Below are 23,736 nucleotides of genomic sequence, written 5' to 3'. Positions count from 1 at the left end.
CTCCTTACTCCAGAGCAGCTTAATTCTACCCGCCCCCGCCCCCATTTCTGTTCTTATTGTCCAATGTATTACATTTCTAGGACCAATGATACATCTTATATACATACTGCTTTATGTAATTGTTTTAAATCAGTCAGGAAGAGAAGACATATACAATTACCTAGTTTCTCTCATTACCTATGTAACTTCCTTTATTGGGACTCTTTGATTCCTTGTTCAGCTTTTCCCCCTTGTTTTTATCTTTTAGCCTAGCTGTTACCCCTGGTTCTGTATAAGTCACTTATTAGCCAAAAGTTGTGCTTAAGTCTCCTTCATCAGTGCATTTTTAACTTTTACCGTGGGATATGCATGCACCTCGTAGGTTGCTATCACAGTTCAGAGAATTTACCTTTTTTTGGCTCTGCATTCAGCCAGGAACTTACAGCTTGCCATTTCTTCTCATCATTCCTGAGAAGGCTCAGTCTTGGACATGCACAGACTCTCAGACTGCTAGGAACGAGTGATGTTAGTTAGCAGCCTGGCTTCCTAAGAGTAGCCCCTGAATGGGAGGAGCTTACTGTTCAGTGTTTGCTATGCCTGTGAGGTTTCCGTCCTATGTCTTGCTCTACTTGTGAACGGGTGCAGCCTAGAACACCCCCAGGATTGACTGTGAACCCAGGACAGTTCTTCTTGGCTCTTTCCCTGGTTCTATTAACTTCTAGCTCCTCTGCTGTCCCACTTGCTTCACAGAACTACCAGCCTCCTCCATTGCTCTCCACCAATATCTCCACTGTTTTGACAACATTCCTAGGCATGCAATCCTCCAGGCTCTGTTCCAAATAAAATCGGTTCTCCTCAGGCAGAGCCCTGGAGCTCTTCATCTTTTTTTTTTTTTAATGTGGTTAGTTTTTATTTATAATTTATTTATTTTCAAGCCTACAGCACCAGGTAGTCCCCCATCCAAGTACTAACCAGGCCCTACACTGCTTAGCTTCCGAGCTTAACTTCTGAGATTGTAGGAGATCCAGTGCCTTTAGGGTGGGATAGCCGTAGACCTGGAGCTCTTCATCCTTATGGCCTGCCTTTCCTCTGGGTAAACTGTTGTGCCTTTGCACCGAAACTGAGAGTGAGGACCCTCTTTTTCTGAGAATGATACTCCTGCTCTACAAGTGAGTCCTGAGGGAGGAAGTGGTGTTCTTGGTATTCTTGGCTTGCCTCTCCTAGGGTAGAATCTATCTGAAAGTTGGGCGGGGGAGATCGAGCCCCTTGGATTCTTGGCCAACCCTGTCTGCGGTAGAGCTTAGTTCCTATAAGTAGGGGGAGGCCCTAGTCCTCTCAGCCACTCTTGCCTGGAACACAGCTTCTGCCGTAAAGAGCTGGAGATGATAGAAATACTCGGAGCCTGTCCCTCCCACGGTAAAACCATAGCCCCAGACATGAGTTGAGTGAGGGGAGAATCTTCATCTCCTTGGCCACATCTGCCCAGAGTAGAGGGCTCAGGGAGGCAGCACGTCTAGAACGTGAAGCTATGGGGGCAGAGGGGTTAGGGAGGACATAGTTCGAATGTCAGACTGGGCTGATCTTATATTCACTAGATTTTCTTGAATGACTATTTCTCCATTTGCTATATGTCCTTAGGACAATTTCCAGAGATTTTAAGTGATTGTGGTTTTGTCTTTCTCAAAAACATTTTCCCTATTTTGTTTTGCTGGGGAGGATTTTCACTGAGCTCGTCACTCTGTCACTCTGGAAGTCCACTCATCTGCCATCTTGGCATGCTTTTTGGAGTAGGAGAAAAAAAGAGCACATGTGTCACTAGTTTGCTGGGCATGATATCTACTTTTTGACACACCCTGGGCATGTGGACTGAGTCCAACTTAATTTCAATGCCATGCCACTCAGGTACCGAGTGACTATAAATTCAAGCCATTTGTCTTGTTCTGTGTGTACCAAAGTGGTACAGTTAGTTTTGATTTCATTTCTCTCTTTTAAAAAAATTTTTTTAAATTATATTTATTGTGGTGACATTGTCTATTTAATAAAATTAGATAGGTTTCAAGTGTACATTCAATAATACATCATATGTATATTGTATTATGTTCACCACCCAAAGTTAAATTTCCTCTCATCACCATAGACTTGATCCCGCCTTTACCCTTATCTACCTCCTCCCTTCCCCCTTTCCCTCTGGTAACCACCACACTGTTGTCTGTGCCTATGAGTTTTTGTTGTCTTATTTGTTTGTCGCTTTCAAACATGATTCTCAACCCTTTCTATCTAATTTCACTTAGCATGATGATCTCCAGATCCAACCATGTTGTCGCAGATGGCAGTATTTCATCTCTTATGGCTGAGTAATATTCCATTGTATATACTTACCATAGCTTCTTTATCCAATCATCTATTGAAGGGTACTTTGGTTGTTTCCATGTCTCGGCCACCGTGAACAATGCTGCAATGATCATTGGGTGCATATATCTTTACGGATGTTTTCAAATTTTGGGGTTATATACCCAGAAGAAGGATTGCTGGGACATATGCTAATTCTATTCTTAATATTTTGAGAAACCTCTATACTGTTTTCCATAGTGACTATACCAATTTGCATTCCCACCAGCAGTGTATGAGGGTTCCTTTTCCCCCACAACCTCTGCAAAGTTACTTGTCCTGTTGATGATAGCTATTCTAACAGGTGCGAGGTGGTACCTCATTGTGGTTTTGATTTGCATTTCCCTAAAAGCTAGTGAAGTTGAGCATCTTTTCATGTCTGTTGGCTACTGGTATGTCTTTTTGGGAGAAGTGTCTATTCAGGTCCTCTGCCCATTTTTTTCTGATGAGTGAAACATGAGTTCACTTTTTTAGTCTGGGTTCAGTAAAAGATTCAGAGAAAAAGTGTTTTATCTATCAGTTTCTTCCAAAAAACTAAAATTTTCACAAATCAAATCAGCTTTCCCATTCAAATTTCAGAGCTGTATTTACATGGAGAGCCTCTGCTTACACTCAGACAACATTTAAGAATGCAGCAGAACTTATTTTAAATATCGAATTTAAGAAAAATAAAAGGTCCTAAGAATATAATTCTTCTGTAATCTTCCAATATATTTTTCTCACAGAAATTTTAGAACGGGGGAAACATCTTTAAAACGGTTTGGGTCCTTTTAGGCTCACAGGGAAACTGCCTGGTCTCTCTGTAGGTTGCATTAGAGTGTGTTCCTTCATTTTATTACCCAAAATTTTCATAAATTTTGCCATATCGTCACCATTTTTTTTCTGTTTATCACCTGCACTTATTCATTTAATGTTTTTTCTTTCGAATACATTTTAAGTAATTTCATTCTAAATGTATTCATTTTTAGAGCAAACATTTTATCACTGGTGCAAATAACCAGTTAATAAATATGGTGAAAACAAACATTTAAAAATCCTTGTTAGATCCTGTTAAAGACTCAGAGCTTGAGGCCTGCTTTCTAGGTGAAAAAAGAGAGAGAGAGAGAGAGAGAGAGAGAGAACTATGCAAGTAAGTAGAATGAGATTAGCCGCATTTGATTAGTGCTTACCAGCACTAGGCACTGTCATGAGCACTTCACACATTGTGTCTCATTTAACATTCATAACTGTATAGGGTAGATTTTCTCCATTTTACACATGAGGAAGTTGGAGCACAAGATAAATAGATGACAAAGCCAGGATTCAAACGGAGGTGGTCTGGAGTGAGTGCTCTTAACCACCGTGCCAACCTGCCTCCTACTAACTAACATGAAAGGCCTACAAAGAGAAGTGATTCCCTATCCTTTGATGCTATGTCTGCCTCTCGGGTTGCAGTGGCAGGCAAGTTCTGTATGTACTTTGGGTCTCGGAGGATGTCTACAGATGACTCTTGGGAAAGGCTTCCTTTCTCACACATGTGAAAATGCTGCACTTTTTATTCCCTTTTGGATACTCAAAATGTATATTGACATCTAAAATGTTCTGAGTCCTGTGGCAAAAACTCTTTTAAGCTTTAATGCAGCATTTTTCAAACTTACATGATCTCAGAAGTCTTTTGCAGAGGAACAAGTCTTAGTGTCTCAGGAGACACAAATATTTCATGGAGCAGTTTGGGAAACAATGAGTTAGTCCTTGTTTTGAATGAAATTCATTTCATTTAAAAATATTTCATGTATATAAAGATGAAGAAGATATTTCTCACTTGCATTTGTATTCAAATAGGGTTTCTGTTACCAGGTGAATTTCCTCATGCTGTCAAACCCAGATAACATCAAAGGGTCATCTGATTTATAAAACCTCTTCCAGGAACTCCATGTCCCCTCCCTATTCAATGCAACAGCAGCAAGTTCTACCAGGTGATGTCACTCCTGGTTTCCAGTACCAATGGGTGACATAAGTAGGCACAGGCAAAGGAAACCTTGGGCTTTTGAGTGCAGCACCTGAGCAACCGCCTTTGTATTAAAGCAAACCTGGAATCTACCCCAAAAGCCCACAATGAAGTAGGAGAAATAGGCTTGGGAGACAGTGACATGTGTGAAAAATCAGGCATTCTAATTGTCACCAGATGCCTGCTCACCAATTTTAAAGAACTCCAAGGTACTTGGTAAGGGAGCAATGACTTCTGTTCCTCGTGCTGTTCACCAGGAGGGACAGCAGGACCCAGCACTTTGCCTTATGGCACCCAGTTCTAAGAGCAAGCCCATCCGCACTATTCTTTGGAAAATTCTCACCACCACATGGTTTCAACTTTTCCATTGGCAGAGATATGTTTGGATTCATGGCCCCCAGTAGCTCCACCGACCTTCTCAGGAGTCTTATAGTGAGGCCCTCCTGGCCAAGGGGCCTTTCTTCCCTGTGCCAATGCCCCAGCACCTCAGATTGAGACTTTTCTGCTCCTGTTCCTTCCCTAGAGGCTGTGGCTTCTGCACCAAGCAGCCACACTTTTCCTTTCCTTATCTTCTCAACTGTCCTTTAAAAAGAGAGAGAGAAAAAAAATAAAAACACCAGGAAGAACAGAGGCTCTGGTCCTGGTCCTGGCGGGCCAGCTTTTTCAGCCTGTGAATACAGACACCCAGCCCCGCCACCTGCCCCACCGGGGCAATAGTTACAAGGTGGTGGCAAGAATTTCTGCAAAGAGCCCTTGAAAAAAAGATCAGGAAAAGAGAACTTGCAAACCTGTCATAAATTCATAAGCTTTGGTTTAGGAGTATAGCAGATCACTGAAAAAAAGGATCTGACTTAAGACACCAGAGCCAATATATTCAGGAGCTGAATCTCCAGTCTGAAAACACTGGCAGAGTTTTAAACAGATCTCATCAATTTTCTTCTTGGGGACTCATTTCCAAAACAGAGCTGCCACCATCCACCTCCCATAGCTCAAACGTGACTTAACTAAAAATGTATAATCGTTATTCATTAACTGATAAAATTGAAACAAACAAACAAAAGCAAGAATAACTAAACTCTGGTAATATAATTGCTTAACCATTTGTATTTTTATTGACCTTAAAAAAAAAAATTTTTTTTCTGCCCAGTTACGACAATTAAATGGGAAACCGCAATTACAATTCACAAACTGTGGCATGAAAAATAACACATACCTCATCAGGAATGACACCAACCCTTTTCCATTTTTATTCATTCAAAAGAGTCCACCACTCAAGTATCAAATCTGAGCAATGTCATTTCTTTCTTTCTTGGAAGGGGGAAAAACATTTATTCTGGCAGCACTTTTACAATTCCAGGAAGTGGTTTTGATACCACAAGTTGCAGGAATAGAAACGATAACAAACTTGGAAGGCTTTTTTTTTTTTCTTGCGAGGCCAGGGACTAATGGCTGGAAGACTCCCCTTGTGCTCAGTGAATTGCCTGTCAGCCTCGGCTGGCTGAGTCTTCCCAGGTGTCAAAAGAAGAATTTCACTGCATAGACAGTGAAAATTCCTGTAGAGCAGAGTGTTTTCTGTATCTCCGACCCTTCCTCCACCCTGAAGCAAGTTCTCAAGCTTTACTGGAGCTGCTTTTGGTCACATGACCCTCTGTCACCACGACTTTTTTGCTTAAACACATGTGACACCAAGACTTCTTCTTACATTGCTTCTCTAGGGTTCAGATGACAGCACAAAACATCACTTGTCAAAAAATAGCAGATATTAAGAACGTGGGCGTTTATGTTCATAATAACAACACACACTTTTCGGGGTATGCCACCCAAAGTAGCATTTTTTTTTTTCATTTAATATGGTCCCCTGGAGAGTTAGCTCAAAGTCACACGCTTAAAAATCTTTTCAAAAGAGTGGTCAAAATCAGTTACTTTGACAGTTTAGGAACTGTCTCATGCCAATTAAAAAATTTTATGCCCAACGATTTAATGGTCCACGAAGCAATTAAATGTTAGCAATCAGTTTACACTTATACACACACGCATCCACGCACATGCACACACACGAGAACTGTGACAAAAGGATTAACCAGATTAATTTTGTGACTGTGTTCTAAGAGAAAAAAATCCCAAATTTGAGGTGTTATGTTCAAGTAAGTATTTAAAAATGCAGAAATAGTCTGATCCCACTTGATTTTATGATCATAAGAAATCATACTTGTTTAACTGGAAGTTCTGGGGTTAGTGAAGTTAACTCCTAGGGCATAAAATATTCCACAAAAATAGATCAATGATTTTTTTGCAATGCAGTGCTTGCTTGTTTGTTATTTCTTTTAAAAATCTTTTGCGACGTTGTATACTGTGGCATTGCAAGAGTCAATACTTTATAAAAGAAGTAAAAGAATAATACCAACTGACTCACTTTTCCTGTCTTACACATTTTCAATCAACGCCACAGAGGAGGCAGATGTAAACAGAGTCCTTTACATCCCGCAAAGACTAGAATGTGTTACTATTGCAGCAGATGCTGTTTGGCCCCAATCAGGAGTAGAAGAGAAAGCAATTTGTTTGGTTTGCTTTTTAAATTTTGCTTCATGGAGATTTTAAAAGAAGAGTTTTACTAGTTCTTGGCAATCAGAGGCTCTGTATTTATAAATAACCAATGTGGGATTATGCTTCTCCAATTAGGCCATTTACTATCTAATGTCTGACAGCCAGATGTGGAGAGCTTTCAAAGTGCTCTGCTAAATTTCATAGACTCTGTTCTAGGAAAAAAAAAAAAGTACTCATTACCAGAGTTCTTTGTGTGTTTCCAACTGACTCCTGATTATCTTAAGCTACTGAAAGACTCAGGTTTTCCATGGACTGGTTGACCCTCTGTACCTTTCCGCTGAAGAATCCCAACACCAGACTTCCATCAGAGCATTACCCACTGACAGCCCACCATCAGCATGAAAGCCTGCAGCAAAGAATGCTGCCCAGCACTAGTGACATGTGGGTACAGAAAATGAATAATCCCACTACCCCGCTCAACGCTTATAGGGACCTGTGATTGAGAGGAGAGGGAGCATTGCCTGACGTGCACCTTGAACATTCCTGCAGGTTGCTGGCAGCCTCTCTGTGAACCAAAACTTAAGCCATGGGCAGATTGGTGTCTTATTATTATTATTTTTTTAATCTGAGAAGAATTAAAGTATAAAGAATGAACAAAAAAGTCATATGCTAAAAATAAGAAATCAGCCCCATCTTGGCACAGTTCTCATGCAGAATATTGCACCCAGTGTTAACTAACGCTAGAAGCTTCAAACTGTATAAATTTAAATGTTTTTGCATATTATAAAAATAAAGATAAACATATACATATTTTACACTAGTTACGGAACAGCAATGAATGGTCAGTCGATCCTTCTTTCACATTTAACAGAACTGAAATCTGAGTGCTCTAAATACTGCCACCTGTACTGGAACTATGGCTTATATGTGCACAGAAAACAAAATCCCTGAGAAGCCGTTCGACTTTTTTTTTCTTTTCTTCAAGTAGCGCTCTCCTTGGAGGATCACAGTTCTGAGGTTCAGGTTGTAAAACATTTGCTCCATATTCTCTCCCATCCGTCCCCCGCCCCTCCCACCTCATGTGCAGGCCAGGCGTGCCCCTCCTCAGAAAGCACCCTGAACACCTATGCACTCGAGTTCACGGAACACACTGGGAGTGTGGAGGGTTTACCAGGTGCGAAAGATGGTCCAGGTGAGTCCTTATGCTCTCTTTTCTCCACGGAAATTCCACAGCCATAAAAGTCACTGGTTTCTGTGCTTTTCACCAACGTTCTTCCTATATGGGTAGATATGAAGAAAGCACAGGAATGACAAAAGGCAATGACGTTCTCAATTATAAGATTAGGAAGCAATACATTTGCATTGATTTTCACTTCTATTTCTAGAACTCCTTATAAAAATGTAAATGTCAGACAACTAATGTTCCTACAAAGGAAAGACTCTTTACTAGAAGATTGATCAAACATTTCTGTTTGTGATGTTAAATTCAGACATAACGAGGGGACTACATCAGTTAGGTGTAAGCACTTACTCCACTGTGATCTCACAGCTTAACTGGATTCCCGATTAAGAACCTCAAACTCTACACACGACACTGCTTCCTTTCAGGAAACACACAGACACACATAGAAACGCACTAAATAACTCTCGAGGAGTAGGAATATACACGAAAAAGTGAGAACGGCTGTCTTCCATCTGGACTAAAAGGCATGATTTTACTTAAAGAGTTGTAAGCAAGGCTGTCAAACTAAAATCTGGAGTTGGATGAATAGGAAGTGAAGAAATGGCTGCATCTTCAGTTAAACAAAGTGGCATTCAATTCAGACAAAATGGTTAAAGGAAAAAATGTCAAATGTCCCCAAACCTTATTTCAGCTTTTTTATAATGACATGCGATGTAATGTTTTAAAAAGTGTTTTAGCAGCATTTAATAAAACATACAAAGACACAAAGGATTTATGATCTACTTCCTTCACGTTCAGCCCTGTCTCTGCTAATGCTACCTGATTTTACGGGAACTGACAATTTAGTTTCTACCTAAGACATCTCTCTAGACCACTCAAGAATTGGTCGAGTATAATACTAATAACAACATCATCAAAAATATGCACCTTCCATTTACTAAAAACTTAAACTTACTACACACTGGGAATAGCACCATTCACTGCAGTGCATTATTTCATGAATCTTCAACTCATCACAGTCCCACCAGGTAAGCTCCATTTACCTTGCATCTTACTAAGAAGGAAAGCAAGGTTCCAAGAGGTAAAATAACTTCCCTGAGGGTACAGAGCCAGGTCTTTAGAAGGGGGTTATTTGACTCTAAAGCATGCTGTACAGGTTGGAATATTTGGGAGCATGGGGTACTTTCCTGTTTCTATGGCACTCAAGAATGAAGACTCTTTGAAGGCCTATTAATATAGTAAACTTGCCAGTAGAGAAAGTTTTGAAGACTGCCTCAAATTCAAGTAATAATATAATATATCAAACTAAAGAGGATGGCAGTGTGAAAACACATGTCTCAGCCAAACAGTTAACGCTGGTGGTGTGAGATGTGGGTTCATATGGGAGAAGTGCTATGTACGTTTTTTAACCGAATCTAAGGAACCTCCGGAAATGCAGACAGCTGTGGCTGGCTGTCTGCTCCCCTGAGCCACATGTAAGACTGAGAAACACAAGAATACCTAATCAAGGGCTTCTTCATTGTTGAAGGGAATATTCCAGTGTTGAAGGAAGTAAAAGGAAAACCAATTTGAACATAGTTCCACAGTGATACCACTTTTTGTTTGTGCTCTTACGGAAAAAAAATATCCATCAAATTGCCAGCCTTTTCCACCTCTCACTGATTCCCCATCTCATAAACTTGCCCTTATCCATCAATCAAGATCCACCTCGAGTGCCTAGAACTTTTCCCAATTCTGGCTGGTATAGTTCTTTCTTCTTTGTGCCTACAGGTCTTTGTTGATACTCCTGTCACAGCAGGTATCATATTTTAGTTGTAAATTAGACACTCACAAGATTGTCTGATTATATTTTTGATTCCCATTCTCTCCCAAAAGACTATTAGATTCTTGAGGGCAATGTCTGTCTGTCTTAAGTTATTTCCACATCCTCAACATCTGGCACAATGTCTAGTCAAGGGCAAATACTCAACAAGATCTGCTGAATGAATGACGAATAAGATGTGATGAAAAAGTCTCAGGCGAAAAACAGATAAGCTACTATGAGTTCGCTACTATAATGGAGGTGTATAAGAAGTACTGAGGAGATGTGAAGAGTGACTGATTATAGTTGGAAAGGCTGGGGATGGCTTCTCAGCTTCTCAAGGGAAGTCGCATATGACTTTGGCCTTAGGGACGATGGGTCTTCATCTGGTAGGAGAGAAGGGGTGGCAGCCAGCTAAGGACTGAGAGTCAGCCAGGGACATAGTATAGCTGATGCCTCTCATAGTAGGGGAGTGTCACACATGTCAGCAGGGTGGCTAGGGTCTGATTGTGAGTCATGCCCAGGATTTTGAACTTGGGACTATACTCAATAGGAAGCCATTCAGGCTTTTAAATAGAGAGAGAAGTAACAGGGCCTGACATTGAAAGATAATATTGGTTTGAAAGACAAAAAGACTAAAGAATAGAGGCAAGCTGAAACTCAATCACAGGAATCTTGGCAAAGACAGGTAGGCCTAGGTGAAAACACAGGCAGAAGAGAAAGTTATATGGCCAAATTCGCTCATGTCAAGACAACTGATAAGATAGGATAACAGCTCTCAGTGGAGGACTGCATATGGAGAAGAGGGCAGTGTTGAAGCTGACAGATCCTCGCTTCACAGATGGCTGCAATGTGCAGGCTGAAGAGCTTTGGGGGAGGAAGACTCCCCCAGTAATTCGTACTATTAAGCCCACAGGACATTCGAGGGGGTTGCCATGCAGGTTGCTGGAAACAGAGGCCTGGAGCTGAAGTGAGAGGTCAGATGAGCAATCCTTTCAGGTTATTGAACATGCATTCCTGGGATGAAGCAACATTATTTAGGTATTTAGAAATTTAGGCTAAAACTAAGGTCATATGACGTTGTATTAACTCGATCTTTTATTTTCTGTATTCTGAAGCTCTGACATCTGAGGCCTTGCTGACCCTAGAGGGACTGCCCCTCCCAGCATTAGCTAGTTTCTAGAGATAATAACTGGAAAGTGAATGTGCTTCTCAAATATAAACCAACTGATCCAAAGCCCACACCCCACCCGCCTTCCTTATCGGCTCTCACACTCTGAGCCACTATTCACCTGCCCTAAGCAAACACGCCTAAGGCATGGTACCAGATAACTAGGGACAGTCTCTATGCCTGACGGCCGGCTGACACTATTCAAAATGGCCCATCCTAAGCCTGTTCACCCTGCCTTGTTTCTACCCTCACGCAGAAGCCATAATGCAGGCTCCTGCCCACAGTCCGACCCTTTCTCTCTCTGCCTCATGACAGGTATTTCCCCGTGTAGCCCCCAATAGCATGGCACGCCCCTCCTCTAAGGAAATGTGAGTCATGAACTATCCTTTCAATGGCAATTGTTTCTTGATTTTTGGCCTTACTATACCTCCAATGTTCTATTAATACATTATATTTTAAAACAAATGGGCAAATAAGAACTTGCTGTGAAAACAGCACTGCACCTGGGAGCCATGACATGGATTTCAGGCCCAACTGTGTATCAGTCGCTGTGGTTGTGGGAACATGGTTTGGTCTCAGACTCCCTGCTCCTGGCCCTATGGGACTTACAGGGTTGTTGGGAGAAGCACATGAGCCAGGGGGCTTCTCTCTGAGTTCATCTAGGCACAGTAGGCATTTGTGACCATAATATGAAAGGAACGGTGCCACTCATCTCTTTATCTCATGAAGACAGGCAGGGTTGGGGCAACAATGTTTATTGAGTAACTGCAGGTGGCCTTATTAATAGATCTTCATATGTTCTGCCGTGATCCCTTCATAGTGGTGGAGGGGAAGATAAGCCAACATACCTGTCCAGCATTCACATATACCTTCCTTGGGCAGGTACCTCAATTAAGCTAAACACTGCTAGTAAGTCAGGGGATGAATTTTACTCAAGTATATTTATTTGTACTTTGAAGTTTCGTTTTTATTACTACCTTTAATTCCTAGTGAAATAACAGCAACTGAATTTATTGAGCACTATTTACTCAGTGTAAAGAATAATGCCAAATGCTTCCCTGCACTTGTCTCTTAATGCTCACAACAACAACACGAGATCAGAGCTTCTGTAACCTCAATCTGACAGACGTCTACCTCACAGCACTAACGAATCCGAAAGATTCAAACTCAGGAAGTTAATTCCAGAGCCCATCAAACTGACTTGAGAAAATAAACACAAACACTGCTTTTTAAAAGCTATTTGCTGTGCTAATCAACTTGAGTTTTCACTGATGTTATATTCTTGCATAGTAGTTGAGTAAATTTTTTTAGATGACCTCTTTTTTTCCAACAAGGATCTGATTACAAATCTGTACAATGCTGTAGTAAATTAGGTGAAAGAATAAAGCCATTTCCTTATTCTTAATTCCCAAATGCACCTTGATTCCGGATAAGTAAAAGATTTGTAACCTTAAAATGTCCTGCTCTATCGAATTCTTCACCCCAAACACCTCCCTTTCCCCCTAAACTTTCCAAGTCCTTAGGAAGCCCTTATCTGTTTAAGAAACCCTCTCTGCTTCCCAGAGACTTACCCTTAAAAATTGGTGCTCCTAAAGTCACAGATTGGGCACAGTAAAAATGATGACATAAGGGAAAGAAGCACTATCTTTTCCATTTAATTTTCCAAGAAAGTATGGAGATACCTAAGCAGAGAGGGAACAAATTCCAGTATCAATGTGGCTGATGGAAGACTAAATAATCAAAGAAACACTATTCCGCCTCACCTGTAAAAGTTGCAAGGCAATGAGCTGCTTCACTCTTTGCAAAGAATAAAACAAATCAACGCAAATCATTGTGATACACCCCACAGGCAAACTGCATAGGTAGCTTTCCCACTCTCCATGCTTTAAAAGTCTATGGTCAGTGAAAAATCCTCCATTGTGATAAAGCCAAATCCATCTCACTCCACTGCTTTTTAAAAAAATTATCAAGTCCATATTAACTAATCTGAGAGCAGTTAAACATAATTTGCCTGTTTATTTAGTGAGATAAAGGCCAGAGTCTTCATCCCACTTTTTATTAAAGGCTATTTCAATTGGTCTTAAATATCCTTGTGTTAAAACAATGTAACTGCCAAAATTCCTATGCAAAGTAATCACTATATTTTTGAGAATACTTATAATAGTACGTAACTGAAATTTTACTGGGATCTTCCTTGAATGGGAACACTACAGTATATACACAATAACCCAAGCTTAAAAGGTAGTTTTGAAACACAGTGTCTCAGCCTTGCCTTTTAGTAGTAGTAGCACTTTCTGGAAAAGGAGAAAGCATAGCCCAACAATGCTCAAAACAGCCCATTTTTTTCTAATTCTCTAACACATGACCTGTCACAATCAGAATTAAGTTCCTTTTTTTCAGTCCCACCGCTCCGCCTATGATGGAATGCAGACAACATGGTACCACCACGAGGGAAATGGCAACTATTAGGAAGTAAAAATGATATATTCCCACTTCCTGTATGTTCAGTCCATTAAAAAACCACTTGGAAGAACATGGGTTGCCTTCCAGTATGCCTTAAGGTAAAACATTTTCATATTCTCTCTTTTAAATGAAAAATCAGTAGATAAATTGGGTTATCTGGCAGTTTATCAGAATATACACTTTAATTGGCAGAAGTAGGTTTGGTCTAAACCTCTTTAGAAAAGAGAAAGAAAAACATTATATCGGCACCCAAAAATGAAATGCAAATCCAAAGAAGTTCTCGCTTCCCTTCTGAATTGGAATTTTAAGGGTTGCAACCTGCAGAGCAACAGGATGGAGACAGGACTTCACAAATTTTAAAAAAATTAATAAAATTTAAAAATTATCCTACTTTCTGCTTACTTTTCCCATTGAAAGTATATTTTTGTCCTTTCAGACTCCTAATGTCTAAGAGTCAGCATCCCTTTAGGGGCCGGTTAGGCTGCCATTCAGGAGTTCTGAAGGATAAATATATGAGGTGATGGATGTGTGAATTAACTAGGTGGTGTAAATTCTTTCACAAGGTATACATATATCAAATAACTATGATGTACACTTTAAACATCTTACAATTTTATTTGTCAATTACACCTCAACAAAACTAAAAAAAAAAAAAAAAAAAAGGACCGGTGGTTAACGGGGAGAAAGGGATAAATAGAGGGAACACAGAGGATTTTCAGGGAAATGAAAACATAGTATAGTAATATGTATATGTCATTATCCATTTGTCCAAACCCACAGAATGTACACCACCAAAAGTAAGACCTAATGTAAACTACGGACTTTGGCGATTATGATGTGTCAGCATAGGTTCATCAACTGTAACAAATGTACTCCTCTGGTGGGGATGTTGATGGCGGGGATGTTGGTAGTGGGGGAGGCTGTGCGTGTGTAGGGGCAAAGGGTGTATGGAATCTTTCTGTATCTTCTGCTAGATTTTGTTGTGAACCTAAACTGCTCTAAAAAACAAAGTCTGTGTTTTTAAAAATTGCTACCTATACTAAGAAAAAAGAAGTTCTGAAGGAGGCTGATCTTCCTCCAAGCAGTTCCACTTCCCCTCTATTGTCCAGTAAACAAGGGATTAGCAGTGGGCGGCGCAAGTCAATCCACTGCCTCTGACTGAACTGGGTTAGGGTAACATGTTCATAAGAATTTCTTTAAAACTCATGAATCTGTTTAATACCAACACACCAGGCAGCAAAACTATTCCTGAAAGGGACGCTAAAAATGTTGACTGCAGGGAACTAGGTGTTGTATTAGACACAAATGACTGCAAATGGCAGGAAGTTTTTTTTGGAATGATGAAAATGTTCTAAAATTAGATTGTATTGATGGTTGCACAACCTGTAAATATATTAATAATCACTGAATGGGGAAGTTTTATGGTATGAAAGTATACCTCAATAAACGCTCTTAAAATGCATCAAATAGAATCATGTCCTTAGAAAGGTCAGAATTTTTCACAGCAACCCAGTAGAATCTGCTGCTAGATGAACTTTCGTCTAATCTCAAATGTAAATATCATTGAAAATCGGCCCAAGATAGCCAAAGCATAGAAATGACTCACATCTGACAGAATCTGATCAAATCAAAAGGGTTAAGAAGCCACTCAGCCCCTAGGTTTCTCCCTAGAGGGTGAGGTGCAGGAAAGGCGTTTCATTCAGGACATGTAACCTCTTCCTAATGGAATGCTGGTAGAGACCTCAGCCACCAACCACTGAGACAAGTGATGAGAGTAAATCATATTTTAAAAAAAATGACTACCTACTCTTTATTCTCTGTGTCTCCCCACGGGGGAATAAAACACCTAGAAAAATTTTAAAATGAGAAATAGAAAAGCTTAGAATTCATAAGGAACATCCAATCAAATAACATCATCAATGGTTTTTCTTTATAAAGTACTCTGATCACCATTATTGTATCTATGGTCAAAATCAGGTAGTTAAGTGACAAGTCTCTGATTTGACTGATAAAGGAAAGGAGTAAACTGGATAAAGACCTTGGAATGTCTTTTTAAAAATCACCATAAGCTATAAATCAATAACCTACGAATAGGGTGATTATTCTGGTATGCCTGGGACATAGCTGGTTGATGCCTATTGTCCTGGCATAATAATTACGAATAGCCCTCCTGTCACTCTCAATCCTTTCCTGACCTGAACAATAAACCATATGTTCAGCTATAAATGTGAAATGAGGGTGGAACGGATTGTGTTGATCCATACAGCATGGGTTAGTTTTGCCCCAGTGCGGCCAGTTGGTTACTGACCATAGCCAAAGATAAGGTCCACTGGCCAGGGAGCCTACCCCTGGAACTATGAAAGAGAGCAGAAAGATCAGAAAGTCCAGCGCACATACGTAAAATCATCTGGGTGATTCTTATTTTGTAAAGACTGGTACCCAGCCCCACCCTATGGGAATCTTGATACACGTGCTTGATTAAGAAAGCCCAATCTTGACCATCTACCTGCATCTTATAGGATGACAGAGAAGTAAAAGATCACTCTACAGTGACCTGCTTAAGTTAACTTGGCTAGAACTGCAAAGCCAGTGCAGTAGCTCCAGTCTCCCAAATTTCTAGTGCCTGCTGGGACCCCAAGTCTCACTCTCAGGCTGAGATCTAAGCTGCGTTGATGCAATGACCACCTCCTAAGACACGTTCTTCATCAGTCCCCTAAATCTCCTGTTCTAATACACGGTCATCCACTTCTAAATTAGACCTCCCACTGGGCCTGGCCTGGATGTTTGTTTTCATAGATATTCCTTCATTTAGAATAGAGACTTAACACTCCAAACCTGCTATCCGTTGCATGAGACTTTTTTTCCACCCATTTCAAAACAAAACTATTCACATAGCTAGGTCAAAAGCAGTTCAATCCCTAAAGGTATTCTCTCTAGCATCTAGATGTCTGAGGCTGCGTGGCTCTGATTACTAAGACTTTGAAGACTTATTCATTTAGGTATAATAAACTGTGTGTGAGAGAGAGAGGGGCTGATAGCATTTTTTTCAGGTTAGAGTATCTTTCCGTGGCAGTACAACAAGAAGCCCATGGGAAAACACTGATAAAGCTGGCTCTGTGCCACTGTGGTTTCTTGTGCAAATGGATATTATAGCCCTATCTCTATCTTGCCTATTAAGTGCCACGTGGCTATGGCAAAACAATAGGTTAACATCTCTCCTGGCTCAGGAAAATCTACACTAATGCAAAGTACATGGAACAACTGTTTCCCTCTGTTCTACATCCTGCTGTTTTTATAATATCTCCTTATCCTCATCCTACAAGTATTTGAAAGAAAGAGACTAATGTACACAATTCAAAGGACGGTAAAATTTCTGTTGTTTGATATGTTCAGGACAGAGGATGTTCTGGTTAATATGAAGTTACTTTGTAATTCTACTTTAATATTTAAGAAGCACTTCAAGATTTTACAATTTCTTGGGGCCATACTAGTGAGGAATTATAGTATATTCATAGTTAGCTAAAAGAACATTTTGAATATAACAGCGTTGGATAAGAGTTTCCCCTGGGTGTTCAGTGATATTTCCCAGCAAAGAGGGATTAGAGATGTTCTGTCTAATGAATCACCTGGCTTGGAGAAAAGGGAAAGCAGTCTTCTACTGCAGCTGCTGAGAAATGAGAGTGCCCCTGAAGCATCCCCCTCACCCCACCACACCCCCACTGCTCTGCAGAAAGCACGCCCAAGGCTGGAAAGCCAGCTCATCAGGGACGGAAGCTGAGCTCCTCTCACACAGCTCCCTCAAATGCAACCTCATAACTAGTTTCTCGAGAGGAGATGGCAGGTCGCCATTCTCAAATACAAGCTTCCCACCCTCCCTATAGGAAGCTTATATGCAAAAAAAAATTTTGTTGTTGTTGTCAGCTAGGAAGAAAAATGAAAGTTTCCTGCATGAACATTTTGCTGTGTAAGTCATGTTGCTGAAGCACCCAGATACGAGATCTGCTCCAAGACCTGTGGCTGCGGCTTTTCAAGGTTTACAGTAAGAAGGTATTTCTTCTGTTTAAAAGTGTTTTCACTGTTTGATTCTTAATACTAAAAAAAAAAAAAAAAAAAATTGTTTTATCTGTAATATTAAGCTAACTTTGTACCCAAAAGTTAGTTCACACTTGTACATTCTCTGTCTTTAAGTACATTTTGGGGAAGGTGGGAACAAACAGCAAAGCCCCTGATTATCAAGCACTGATAGAGAATCAGAGATCCAAAGAAAGGAGGGCCTAATTAATTCTGCAGTGACAGAATGACTTTCTATTTAAAAAAAAAAAAAAAAAAAGAGTTCTTTTTGGTTGCATATATCTATCTTAAAATATACTAGAAACCAATGACATATACTTTTAATGAGTGAACTGTATGGTATGTAAATGATATCTCAATAAAGCTGTTAAAAATGCTCTTACTTTTTCTCAGTAAAAGTTTAAAAGAATCACACACGAGAAAAAATGGTTTGCTACATAAGCCATGGTGTTAACGTCACCCAGATAACAGAGTCTGCCTTGGCTGCTTTTCAAGGTGTGTTGAGATGTACTTTAACTGGCTTTTTGTTATCACAACTGCTGAGGCAGGATCGGGAGTGAGAGACAGGAGCTGCCCTGTTCAGAACTCACTTGGAACAGGGGCTGATCACAGTCGGTGTAGGTGGGTAAACCAAGGCAACGTTCACTCGCTCACTGCCATTCTTGGGGCAAATGATCTCTGCCACTCCTTCTGGTCTGGGCTGACTCAGCAGCTCCCCTGCAGGAGAGAGAGAAAAATGCATTAATGGGACCACTTGAGGGAGCTAGCTTGCGGATAGGGAGATAGGGAGAAGGGAAGGTAAGAAGGGACCATAGACAATGAATTCTAAGAATAAAAGTGCAACCAGAACAGCAGCACTGGCTCTGCCCCCACTCGCACTGCCCAAATTCTCATCTGCATCACCATAGAGAACGTTTTAATGGTTGTGGCAGGAAGGCCATCATTCCAGACAAAGACAGCATCTACCATTATTCTCCTCGCCTTCCTTTTCACAGACTGACTCCGGATATCTTTATCTATATGTAGCAATAAAGTAAGCCAGAAGCCCCAGAGCCCAGTGAAGCAGGGGCTGCCAAGGAGGTGTTCATAATTAAAATTCAGGCAGCTGGAATGCGGGCAGGTGTAGCAGCCTCTCAACAAAGCCTTGCATAAATGACCTGGAAATTCAGCAAACTAAAGGTGTGTTATCAAGGTAAACAGCCCAGCTTCATACGGGAAAGAAGACTGCCTGGGTAGGTTTGTGTATGAGTTTGAAAAGACCAACACAATACTATCTTGTGAGTAATGGGGTCTAGTAAAAATGGATAATTAACTTAATGTACACCAAAAGGAAATCTGCATACTCTGCTTGCCCTGGATATAATTCCCCTCCAGCTAGATCGTTAAATCCCTAAGAGCAGTGATGACTTCTGTTCCTTAGCTTCCTCACCCTTGTTCAGTGGCACCCTGCCCATTCTCTGTGCCCATGGCCAGCACGGAGCTCTCATTCCAGAGTTCAATAAATAGCTTCTGGCTGATGATGGTATTCATTATTGCCTAAATTCCTCTTCTTAAATATAGTAAATAAACCAAATCAAAGACAAAACATATGCCAAATAGGGAAAGACACTACTGAAATTAAAAAGTCAACTCTAAGGAAGCCATCACTTATATTACAGATTTGAAATTCTAGAGACCCCAAAGTACATGCCAACATGGGATAATACAAATATCCTTTGCCTCAAAATACCCTTCCCTTCCGCAGAACTTATGTTGATAGAGTGAGTCCACGTGCCAGAACTAAACTATGAGCTTTAAATGTACATCACGTTTCATCTTTACAATATCCCTAATGAAGTATATCCTCACTTTACAAATGAGGAAACTAATGATCAGAAAAGTTATATGGCATACCCTGAGTCAAAAGCTAGCAAGTGACAGACCGAGACGTGACCTCGGAAACCCATTTCTGGAGCACTTCCCCTTGGCCACCACTCTCTAATAGCTCCTCAAAGTAAGAACTACTTCTTTACACCAGAATACATCTTTCTTAGAAGAAATTTCTAAAAACACTATTTTTAAATAATGAACTAAGCATATTTGTACTTTTATGAAAGGCATTTATTTCCTGGTTTGAACATTTTTACATGACCTTGCACAATAGGAACTGAATGTAGTTTGAGTTCCTTAATCAAACTACTGCAAACACCAAATTACTACAAAATTTAATTTAACATGATTAGCTTATGTCACAGATACCCGGGGATCAGAACTATACCCTGACACCAGTTAGGAAAAGAGCCCAAAATATAAAAAAGCAAGTTAAAAATGTTAATATCATATGTTGTCAAAGTAATAAAATGAACCAAAGTAATCATGTGTTAGAGCTAGACTGAAACTTGGAAGTCACCCAGTTCAAATACCGTTTTAAATGCCAGAAGCTCTCAGTTAAACAGATTTGCTCCAGGCCCCACAGAGAGCTATGCATCATTCAACCGACCAATCCACCATGAACCACGGGGCTAGCACTGCAATAAGAGGACGCTCTGGACACCCCAGGCCTGTTAACAGCCCTGGCCCTGGCCCGCCTTCCCTTGGTTCCTCACCTGATATTTTCGATTTGTACTTTCTGTCCCAAGATTACCCCACAAGCCTTGAACACTGACTGACTGGGCTGCTCTGGTTTCCCCTGAGAACTCTCTCTGGGTTAGAATTTCACATAAGCCTCAGCTTTCAGCTGCCTGAGTGCCCAGGATAACAACTGCAGATGTCAAGCCCCACCCCAGGCACCCATCCCTGGCTGGTATCAAGCTCTCATGCTGGCTTCCTTGCTGGGCATGTTGTAGGTTTTGGTGAACAGATCAGTTTTGCCAGAGGATTTGAAATAATTTACAGTAGGCTAATGAGCATTGGTTATCAATGTCTATTAAACCAGCAGCTTTACTGTCCCTGTCTACTACCTTCCAGACTCCCAGTATCATGTAGGACCAGGCAACTGGTTTTGTGTAAGTCCTGTACCTAGCAGTGTTGCCAGCCACCAAAACAGAGCTCATAAGTTGAAGGCACTGAGAAACTTCATGCATAAGAAAAATTCACTTAATGCTATAGAAAACGGAGCACTAAGCACAACAGTTCACAATCTCTTGCACATCCGTGCACTCCAACAAGGTACCGTGTGGTACCATTATTCTTAGAATTTAAGAAATGTGCTCAATTGCTAGATTAAAAAAATAACAGAAACAGCTTTTTCCTCCTAAAAAACCTATCTTGTCACAAGTACAAAGAGTGGTTTATAACATGTGTTTTCTACTAAAATAGAAACTCATCGTCTCAAATTTCTTTAACACAAATTTGACTTTAAAGTACAGCCGTTCATTGAGTATCTAAATAGGGGGACCTCACTGTGTGTGAGGAGCTGCAGGAGATGCAAGGGATACAGAAATCTAAGGCAAAGCCTCCGATGGGGAGGATTCTCAGCATCCGAGAAAATCAAGTGCATAAAAAAAGAACTATAGTCCTACATGATGGGTGGCCCCAAGGAAAGTTATATGAGATGCTAGAGGAGTAATAAGATGGACAGACTAACAATAATTCGCAGGACTGGAAAAGACCTTGAAGAGTGGAGAACATTGACTCTAAAGACCCAGTAACATTCATTAGCGAAGTGGAAAATTATACACGTGCTTTACTTTTCCATCGTGATGTCATTCATGCATGTTAAGCTGAAAAATAAACAAAAATTCACCTCAGAAGAAAAAATAATGATTGCAGTAGCAGCTATCATTTATTGAACATTTATTATATACTTATACTACAACTGTATTATCTTACTGAGTCCTCATGAAAATCCTCTGAAGTAGGTACAATTATCATCCTCATTACAGAGAAGAAGAAAGTGAGGCCCAGAAGTGTGAGGTATTCATCGACAGTCACACAGAGGAAGTGGCAGTGCCAGAATTTGAACCTGGGACTACCTGACTCCACTCTTAACCTCTGTATAATAATGTACTGTGGCCAGAATATTGTGATGACTCCATTAGAGAACAGGTGAAAAGTACTCAATGTTGTATCTGGCATCTAGGAACTTCTTGACATGATTATTATAGTGATAAGATTGTGTAAAAGCTTGCTTTTCCAAATATATAAAGAATTCACAGTACCCAGATTCTCTATGGTTAAGCAATACACCAAGATCAGGCCATATATTATCTACATTATATATCTGTCGTCACTAGCAAAAGCAAATAAAAAAGATAAATTCCAAAGTTGGCAGGAGCTGTAAAAAAATAATTACACTTACAGAAAATACCTTATCAATAGAGTAAAAAGAAATATACATGGAACCTGGCATTATTTTCAATTTCAGGATATAGGCCTTGCTTTCTGATTACTTACAGCAACACTATTTACAAAATAGTGAAAACTTGGTAACCTTCTCAAATGTCCAACAATAAGGAAATGATTAAGAACTATGACAATTAATAAGGTAGAATTCTCTGTAGTCATTAAGAATTCTGAGACTGACATTTCAATGTGGAAGTATAAGATGACATTACATTCTAACTAGAAACGACTGACAAAGAACACAAATGAATTTAGAGTGAGTCATTCAAGATGAAGAGGTCTTAAGGTTATTTTTTCATTTTTATGTTTCAGTCTGTAACAAAAAAAAGACAAAAGTATGCCTCACACTGAAGGGAGATGCCAGCTTTAAATGCTGACGCTTTCTCCTCTGCTGCAGATTTTCTATTCATGTGTACCACACAATGCGACCAGTCTTTCTGAAATGTGGCCTGATGAACAGAACACTACATTAACTGAAGCTGCATGAGGCCACTATACTGTCTCCTTATGCCCATTTAAGTTATAAAAAGAACTATTCTTAATTTCTCTGGCTCAAGATATCTGGCATTAAAATCCTAGCAAACTTATCAACTATTCTCCCTCACCTCCACCCACCTGTGGAAGAACAGAACCTTTCTTCTTAAAAAAAAAAAAAAAAAAAAAATCAACAGAAGATAAGTGAAACGAGCTCAACATTTTTTCTAATCATTGGAATTCTTAACTATTGGGCACATAAAAATACTAAAAATTTATCATACTGACTACCTGAACCATGATATTAAAAGCCCCGAAACATTTCTTTTCAGTGCAAATAAAACCCACTTCCTGATTTAGGATAAAGATCTAAATTATGGACATCCCTCAAAACAGCAAAAATGGTCTAGAAATTAAAACAATTATATAAGTTCTATTAAGTAAGAAATTATCTAGATGTCTTCAAGCCTTCTGTCAGCTCGAATATTCTAAAATTCACACCCCTCCAGCTCCAAAGTCCACTGCTGTCTTTTAGCTGAGTGTGATTCTAAATGTAGCTGCAATGAGATACACTAATGCCTGTTTCCCACATCTCCTCAGGGCAAAGGCAGCAGCCTCCAAAACCAGTGAGCAGGAAGGTTCCCCACTTTGTAAGCCCTCCAAGTTATCAGGGATAGCAAAGATTGGTGAATCCCACGGTCACTTTCATATGGAAGAGGATAGCCATGTAAAAATAAAAGGACATCTTGTCTTAAGACAAAATAAAGCCCACGAAGCATATACACAGAAGTGAACTCTGAGCACTAAAATGTTTAATTTCAAAATATGCCACTGTTCACACTTGAGTGTGAGAAATGACGGCAGAAGAGATCTCTTAACGCCTGTTGGTTCCAACATCACCAACCTTTTGGAAACCTGGCTGCCCTACCTAGTTTCAGGGGAGGGTCCCCGTGCTCACACCTCATCACATGACAGTGCCTCCCTCAAGATCATGGCTAAGTAAAATAAAATACATAGACCGGGTTGTACTTTTTGGTAGTTTTGATTAAAAAAAAAAAAATCCATTGTATAAAGTGACTTTGGTCTCGGCTCTTTGATTATGAGTTATAACTGGTTTTTAGAAGAGAAAGTGACGTGCAGGAAATCGTGGAGCAAGGCTGCATTAAGAGCAGAAACAAGCCTAGGCCTTCCGTCTCCAAGCCCAGGACTGTGCCCATCTCTGGCAGCCATCTTTTTCACTGAATAGAAGTATAAATAAACTACACATAATTTGGAGATAATTGTAAAAATTTAAAAATAAATTTAAAAACCAAAGGATAGAGGTTATAAAATGTCATTGAAAGGTATTTTTA

The 23,736-nt window shown here is 40.1% G+C and overlaps 1 protein-coding gene across 5 annotated transcripts in view; it reads right to left on the bottom strand.

Moving 5' to 3' along the window:
* Positions 1–5,440: 5,440 nt before the first annotated feature.
* Positions 5,441–23,736, bottom strand: part of MFHAS1 (multifunctional ROCO family signaling regulator 1) — a 65,073-nt gene continuing 46,777 nt past the window's right edge. Inside the window, exons 2-5 of one of the 5 annotated variants that reach the window (XM_039846468.1) lie at positions 18,178–18,304; positions 15,324–15,362; positions 12,625–12,735; positions 8,036–8,174 (exon numbers count right to left, since the gene is read on the bottom strand). In XM_039846468.1, coding sequence (XP_039702402.1) covers positions 12,708–12,735; positions 15,324–15,362; positions 18,178–18,304 — 194 coding nt within the window. In that variant the 3' untranslated portion in view covers positions 8,036–8,174; positions 12,625–12,707. Of the gene's footprint in view, positions 8,175–12,624; positions 12,736–15,323; positions 15,363–18,177; positions 18,305–23,736 lie in introns of all 5 variants that reach the window. The other 4 variants (XM_039846470.1, XM_039846469.1, XM_039846473.1 and 1 more) reach the window with 4 other exon arrangements.

The sequence above is a fragment of the Pteropus medius genome, unplaced genomic scaffold, assembly GCF_902729225.1.
Source record: "Pteropus medius unplaced genomic scaffold, Ma_sr-lr_union100, whole genome shotgun sequence".
Lineage (NCBI taxonomy): Eukaryota > Metazoa > Chordata > Mammalia > Chiroptera > Pteropodidae > Pteropus > Pteropus medius.
This window is presented reverse-complemented; position numbering and strand designations above follow the sequence as displayed.